Source organism: Cricetulus griseus, chromosome 4 (assembly GCF_003668045.3).
Source record: "Cricetulus griseus strain 17A/GY chromosome 4, alternate assembly CriGri-PICRH-1.0, whole genome shotgun sequence".
Lineage (NCBI taxonomy): Eukaryota > Metazoa > Chordata > Mammalia > Rodentia > Cricetidae > Cricetulus > Cricetulus griseus.
Window position 1 is genome coordinate 84,874,932 of NC_048597.1, and position 8,054 is coordinate 84,882,985.

At 45.3% G+C, this 8,054-nt stretch overlaps 1 protein-coding gene across 1 annotated transcript; it reads right to left on the reverse strand.

Moving 5' to 3' along the window:
- Positions 1–2,111: 2,111 nt before the first annotated feature.
- On the reverse strand, positions 2,112–7,686 carry Hmgb1 (high mobility group box 1). Its single transcript, XM_027413717.2, has 5 exons — positions 7,548–7,686; positions 5,485–5,648; positions 5,217–5,362; positions 4,685–4,859; positions 2,112–3,816 (listed from the first exon to the last, which is right to left on the reverse strand). The coding sequence occupies exons 2-5, from the start codon at positions 5,632–5,634 to the stop codon at positions 3,640–3,642; spliced, it is 648 nt and encodes a 215-aa protein (XP_027269518.1). The 5' UTR covers positions 5,635–5,648; positions 7,548–7,686; the 3' UTR covers positions 2,112–3,639.
- Between the last annotated feature and the right edge of the window lie 368 nt (positions 7,687–8,054).

Consider the following 8,054-nt stretch of genomic DNA (forward strand, 5'->3'; position numbering starts at 1 on the left):
CCAGGGAATTTCCCAAAATGTTAGCACTGCTTTGCTTAGGGATATGTAAATGAAGCACCTCACCTATTTATGTGGCTATTGTTTTGTCTTTTACCTAATATTAAGAGATATTTCAAGAATCACAGAAATTGATATAAACGGAAAAACAAGCTTAAGAAACTTGTTACAGCCCCTTATTCATGATCCTAATAACTGGGCAATTGTTCACTTATCGTTTAGACTTAAAACTGTGACGTGCAGATTTGCAGTAATGCTTGACTGAGGACAAAAAAAAAAAAAAAAAAAAAAAAAAAAAGCTATGAGGCTCTCGTCAAGTATGTTGTCTCATGCAAACCTAGATTCGGGCTTGGCCACATTTGGCAAACCAAAACCTGGTACTTTCTCTCCTGTATAGTTCAATGCACTGTACCATCTGAGCTATCCTTGATTCCCTAAATACCAAGGAAACTGTTGAAAGGCTGCTAAAATGCACTCATCACTTACCTTTCACCCCTGTAGTACACATGGCATTCTCTTCCAAATCTCGATTTTTTGGGGGAAGGTGGTGAAGTGGTGAGACAGGGTTCTGTATAACCCTGGTTGTCCTGGAACTCAGTATGTAGACCTGGATGTCCTCAAACTAATGGAGATCCCTGTTTCTACCTCCCAGTACTAGAATTAAAGATGTGCACTACTGCACCCACACATACAAGTAGGGTGATGCACCTTCCAGTAGTTGGGAAGCTGAAAGCTAGACAGGGCAGTTTAAGACCAGCTAAGTTTAACCCAGAAGCTAGGAAATGAAATTCAGTGTGCCAGTGATTCTGTTGTACTTATTCTATGTGTGGGTACAGAAGTGGGTTCTGGGGATCAAATTTAAGGTTATCAGAAATGGTGGCAAATGTCATTTTTTTGTTGTTGTTGTTGCATGCCTTTAAAAAAAAAGTTTAATTTCATTTTATGTGCATTGGTGTGGAGGTATCAGATCCCCTGGAACTGGAGGTAGAGTGTGAGCTGCCATGGGGGTGCTGGAAATTGAATCTGAGTCCCCTGGAAGAGCAGCCAGTGCTCTTAACTGCTGAGCCATTTCTCCAGCCCCTGAAAATATCATTTTTAAATTATAGAAAACTCACGGGGCATGCAATCAGTAATCACAGCACTTGGAAAGCAGAGGAAGGATCCAATCTTCTGCTATATAGTGAGCTCCTTTGAAGCCTGGGCTCTAAGACCACTCCTTCAAACACAATACCAAAACCTGTAAATTTTAGTCTTGATTCTATTGTGCTGTAACCATCTCTAGCTTGAAAGTAATTCCCATACCTTTCCAAAAATGCTTAAGTTTTATATTTCATGCATTAGTTATTTCTACACTTTCATCAGTTTAAAACTGAAAAGACAAAACATACAGTTCCAGGGAATACTGCTTGGACACTGAACAGAACTCATTAATTCTCAAATTTAAGAGTTTTTTGTTCCATTTCTTGATCTTAAGATCTGAAGCTAGTTAAGCAAGGCAAACTGTTCCCATTCTTAACATCTTTAAAAGGGTAGCTGTCATGACACACCCACTAAAGTTACAAAGAAGTTTCCTGGAGGCAGAGTTCCCTTTTAAATGGATCACTTACGAACAACAGATGTCCACAATGGTAGTTCTAAAGCAACAGAACAAACTTCCATGTAAGTCAGTTACTTGTTCCTAAGTCTGTAACCAAGATCTCTACAGCCTGCTGAGGTGCAGCAGGGGCTGAGAACTAATGTGTGATCTTTAAAACCAACCCACTTTTCACTCAAGAGTTTTAATCTTTTGAAAGATTACGGTCTCATTTATTTCTGTACGTGGGATGTTTGACAAAAAAACAAAAAACCTGTCCTTTTCAGCCCTTTAGCCTAGTTATATCATTTTAAAGTTTATTATTGTTGTGTATTAAGTGCAGGTAAGCATGTGGTCAGGACTCTTTGGAAGTTGGTTTGCTCCTTTCACTGTAGTTGTCAGTTTTGACAGTTAAGTGCTTTACTCACTACCACCAACCTAAGTGTTTTTAATGGGAGAAAGTTAAGCTTACTACCAGGCACTACTATAAACAATGTGACAAAAAGCTCAAAGTTCTTAAGTGAAAGTCATTTAACTAATATTTAAAACCTCTGCAATTATTAGTTTATTAGTATCATCCAGGACTCATGTTCAGTATTCCTCCTCAAATTACATAAACAAACGCAAATGTAAAGAACCCATGTCAAAATTATATAACAAACAGCACTCCATCACAAAAGCGTGTAAAATTACAAGAACGCTATTTTAAAAACACTGGCACTTTAAGAGAATGATAATCTCAAAAAAAAAACACAAAATTGCCAAATTGTTCCCTAAACTGCTAAGCAGATTAAACATGACTAATGAGTTTGGGTTTTATAAAGAAAAACCAAATGGATTGGACAACTGGTACTAATATGCAAAGTTTATCATCTTTCCTTGTATCTGATTTATAAAGGGACAAATCACAATGTAGGAAAATATACCCTTAATTTTATATGTGGCATAATTTTAAGAAAAGCTGGCTCAACTAATTAAAAATACTTTTTTTTTAAACAGTCAAGTTTCCTGAGCAATCCTGTATTTAGATAGATGGGCAAAGGCATTACAGCCAGCGTTCTTATCATAGCCTTCGCTAGGACCAATGTCACAAAGTTTAATATGGCAGTCTTGTATTTTAAGCTCACGCTTTTGAGGGATACATTCTCAGGTCTTTAATAGGGAACTGCAGAATGTAACTGCCATTACACAGTAATGGACGTTAAGAAGAGTCCTCACGTAAGGATTAGAACACAATTTTCTACTAGTCCTTCAAGGACAGACTTTCAGATTGTTCGATTCTTATTCCATGGTGTGATAGAATTGATCACTCTCAGTTTTGCACATGGTTTATGTACTATCTCTTATCCAACTGATCACGATTTTGGAATTTCAACTATGGATGAAAATGTTACCCATCACAATATGCAGGGTGTGTAGATAAAAGCTTTTCTCCAGCTAACTATACGAAAAGAAACACTGCAATAATTCATGTGACCCAAAATGGGCAAAAGCAAAGGACTAGCTTCCCCTTGAGAAGAAAAATTTCAGACCTATGAAAAGGACAACAATACTAATAAAAAAAAATTGTATTTACTTAGAAGCATTCAGAATGTCAACAAAACAGCTGCAATTTTTTTTTGCAATTACAGAGTGGTATTCAGTTAACAGAACAATTATTTTCGTATAAGCTGCATCAAAGACAACTGAAGATGGAAAAAAAAACCCAAAACAAAAACAAAAAAGAAAAAAAAAAAAAACCTACCGTCCCCATATATAACTAATTTGTGCTGTGCACCAACAAGAACCTGCTTTAAATTTCCATGCCAATTTACAACCCCCAGACTGTACCAGGCAAGGTTAGTGGCTATTGAAAATACCACCAGGACAGGGCTATCTAAAGACACATTCGGTAGTGTGTTAACTATACAAAAAAAGACACTGTACAGTTTAAAAACAAATCTTACACAGCCTTACATTTCAATTTTTTTTTCTTTAAAAGGAGTGAGTTGTGTACAGGGGGGTTAAATGCTTTATAGACAAAAAAAAAAAAACCAAAAAAAACAAAAAAAAACTGCGCTAGAACCAACTTATTCATCATCATCATCTTCTTCTTCATCTTCGTCTTCCTCTTCTTCCTCCTCTTCCTCATCCTCTTCATCCTCCTCATCATCTTCCTCTTCCTTCTTTTTCTTGCTCTTTTCTGCCTTAACCACCCCCTTTTTCGCTGCATCGGGTTTTCCTTTAGCTCTGTAAGCAGCAATATCCTTACAAAACAAAGGGAGGACAAATATAACAGAAGACAAAAACAATATAAAAAATTTTGAAAATTCAGTCTCCATTAACAGGTGGCCGGCTGCACCTTCCCAATTAGAGCATGGAGAAAGGCACATAAAAACAATTAGCAATCTACAGCTCACAAGATGAGATGGCAGTCTAATATTTGTATTGTTATGCCTCACTGAGGTGCAATTATGCACCACATCCTAATTCTAGTTTATAAGAACTGGAAGGCAGAGACTGATCAAAGGGTAACACTGCCACCTTCTGAACACAAAACAGCATTCCACAGGTTCATAGCCAGACCCTAATTCGTAGTAGAAAATTGGTATGGGTGTGTGTGGTGGACTTAAGAGAAGCACGAAGTTACACTAACATGTAGAAATGACTGTTTTCAGAACAAATAAACTTAATTACTTTTAAGCATTTCAATGCAGATACAGGAATCACAACTTTCCTTCATGATATTTATAGTAAGTTACCTTGGCAGCTTCAAATTTATTTTTAATCCAAACTGAACATGTCCATGTTAATATTTGTGTATACACAATTGAATTATGTAGTTACTCTGCTTAATTTCTTAAGTCTATGCATAATCATTTAAAAATCATTCTCACTAAAAGTAACTACCAAATTTTCCCCAAAGTTGGAGATACTAAAAAATAAAATTAAAACAGCTTAAAACATATGGCCTCAGCTCAAGTCAGAGTGTAACAATATATTGGTCCTTCTTCCTATTTGAAATATGGGATATCTAAGCAAACAGGAAATTAAGACAAGTTATCAAGTACATAATCACCTAACATTTGGCATTATCTTTCATCCTCTGGGAAGCACCCCTGTCATACTCCTTACCTTTTCATACTTCTCCTTCAGTTTGGCAGCCTTCTTTTCATAGGGCTGCTTGTCATCTGCAGCAGTGTTGTTCCACATCTCTCCCAGTTTCTTTGCAACATCACCAATGGACAAGCCTGGATGTTCTCCTTTGATTTTTGGGCGATACTCAGAACAGAACAAGAAGAAGGCCGAACTGAAACCAGAATTTAATTTTAGGACTTTAACAAAAGCAAAAGGCTGTCGAATTTTTACTGTTTTGTAATATAAGTACCTACTAATCTCATGTGCTTATGTAGGATATTTTGAACAATCTCTAAAGATACAAATGGCCAAAAACTATAGTAAGTGATTTATTTTACTGTTTCAAGGAATCAAGTATCTTAATTCAAACACCCTGGCTAATACTTCTACCCAACATGAGCTACAATTTGACACCTTAAATACCCGAGTTGAGCAAGTCTGAGCCAAGAAACCAAACACTAGACACTCAACATTGCTCAAATCAATCTATAGCTACCACGAACCACCTCGAAATAAATGCTGTACTTACGGAGGCCTCTTGGGTGCATTGGGGTCCTTGAACTTCTTTTTGGTCTCCCCTTTGGGGGGGATGTAGGTTTTCATTTCTCTTTCATAACGAGCTTTGTCAGCCTTTGCCATGTCCTCAAATTTCCCCTTTTCTTTAGCAGACATGGTCTAAAAAAGTTAATTGTAAACTTGACATAGAAGTAGTTAATACCCACAAGGTATGAGAACAGTCAACCAGGCCCCTCAATGCTAATTTAGATTTGGTCATCAGTGTCTAAAATCCCTCTTACCTTCCACCTTTCTGAGCACTTCTTCGAGAACTCTGAGAAGTTGACAGAAGCATCCGGGTGCTTCTTCTTGTGTTCCTCTCGGCAAGTTTGCACAAAGAATGCATATGAGGACATTTTGCCTCTCGGCTTCTTAGGATCTCCTTTGCCCATGTTTAGTTGATTTTCTAAAAGAAAACACTGGATGTTAGTAATGAGGTTATATGAAACTCACAAGCTTCAAACTGCTCAGGGTGGCAAGGCAAACCAAAGTTTGCGTTATCTAACTCATCGGTGACGACAATCTTCCATAAAAACCAGACATAACACAGCCAATTCCTAGAAGTGGCTAAGCCACAGAGTGAGAGGATAGGACACAGGGAAAGCAAAAAAGGTCCCCAAGTGTTATCACAAAGTGTAGGCAGACACTCAAGCATTCGCTATCTGTGTCTGTTCTGAAACCATTTTTAAATCCCAAAATAAATTCTTTTCTTAAGCCAACAAAACACAAATGTTTAAGAAAAGAAAACCCACCCTGTGCAATCCTGAATTTTGCTGTGTACAAAGAATGATCCTGTAGATCTTAAGAGAATTACAGGCCTAGAAAAGCGAAAGTGGGGGGAAAAAACCAAACCAAAACAATAAATGCCCCTCGTGCAGCTCAAGTTTACCCAGCTTTAAGAACACCGTGTGTTCGCATCAAACTTTGCTCGGGAGGGCGGAGACGGCGCTGGGACAGGGCCGGGAGAGGCCGCCGTTTCCTATCGCTTTGGCCCCGAGATGCGTTTCTGCTCTGACTAAACACGTCCGGTCTGAAGTTTCTCCGAGTAAACAAGGATGAGGGACAAAAGCCACTCCTGCCGCCACCCACCCTCCCGCTGCCACGGGGGTGTTTAGTTTTTTTTTTTCTTCTTTAAACCGAGCCCGTGGAAAGTTGGGGTGCCCTGGCGCGCGCAGGCGGGCATTACTCCCCGCCCTCCGAACTTGGCCAGAGGCTGAGGGGGGCCGCGGCTCCGGGCGGGCCCGAGGCCGCCACGTGCGCCCGGAAGGCCGCAGGCTCGCGCCTCCGCCGCCCCCATTTTGTCGGCCGCGGCACAGGGAGAAGCCCCGCTCGAAATGGGGGCTGGCTCCGCCCGCGGCCGCCAGGGCCGGCGCACGGAATGGCCGCTGCGCGTCTTCCCCGCCTGCGCCGCCGCCGCCGCCGCGAGGGCGAGCGCGAATATGGCTCCTTCCCTTTGTGTGCGCGCGTGTGTGTGTGTGAGTGTGTGAGGAGACTGAGGCGCGCGGCGGGCGGGCGGGGCGCTGGCGCACTCGCCATGGCGGCGGGGAGGGGCGGGGCGCGCGGCTCCCCTCCCCCCGCGGCCCCGCGCCGTCTCCCTCCGCGCGCCCCGCCGCCCCCGCACGGAGAACGCGGGGCTGTGAAGAGAGAGAGGGGAGCGGAGAGAGGGGGGAAAAAAAAAAGTTGCCTCAGAACTGCTGCGCCCAGCTTCCCCCGCCCGCACGCCCGCCTTGTTTTCTCTCCAGCCAGCAGCGCCGGGCCGAGTCAGCCATGTTCCAGCGAGCGCAGCGGCGCCGCTCCCCCCTGCGCCGCCGCCCGCCGCCGCGCCGGCCCGCCGCCCGCACGGCCGCCCCGGCCACCCGCGCCGCCTTCCCGCAGCGGCGCCCCGCCCGCCGCCCCGCGCTCCCCCGCGGCCGCCCATGCAGCCGGGAAGCGCCGCCGCTGCCCGCTCCGCGCACGCCGCCCGCCCGAAACGCTCGGCCCCGGGGGCCACAAACACGTTTAAAAATTGAAAAAAAAAATCTGAAGCAAAAAATAAAAAAAAAAATTTTTTTGCGCCAGTGAAGCACGGACACCGCCGCGGGTATGAAGTGGCGGCCGCCTGAGGCCCGCGGCTCGGCTCGGCGCGGGGCAGCATTCGCGGCGCCCGGCGGAGCCTCGCTCCGTGCGCAGTTCCCCCCACGGTCCCCCCTCATTTGCCTTTGTGTGGAGCCTGACCCGCCGGCTCCGGGCCGCGGGGATCCGGCCGCCGCGCGAGCTACGAGGCTGCCCGAGGCGCTCTCGCCGCCGCTCGCCGTCCGGCACTCACCGTCCGCGAGGCACAGAGTCGCCCAGTGCCCGTCCGGCTCGCGCTTGCCCCGGCGCTGTCTCTATGGAGCTCAATGTACTGCAATGGCTGTGAGAGCGGGAGCCAGACGCAGCCTCCTCACTCTCTCCGCTCTGTAACATTACTCTCCAGCCAGCGCGCCTCCTATTGGCTACCGCCAACTCACGGGGCTCGCTCATTGGTCCGTTCCCTCCCATTGTCCTGACCAGAGCCCGCGCGCCATTGGCTGTCCGCGAGGACACGTCACCGAGGATTGAAACAGCGCGCAAATCTGAATGTGTGTGTTTGCCGGGCCGAGAGGCTGAGGCGGGAGAGGCAGCGGCAGCGGCAGCAGCTGCTACGGGAAAGCGGAGCTCTATGGTGTCTGTGTGCCTGCGTCTGCCCCGAGCCGGCCCCACGCCCGAGCCGCGGCGCGCGCGCCCGGGACCTGGCTCCGCCGCAGCCACCGCTGCGTCCTCGGGCCCGGGCGGCTCCCGCAGGCCCGCCCCC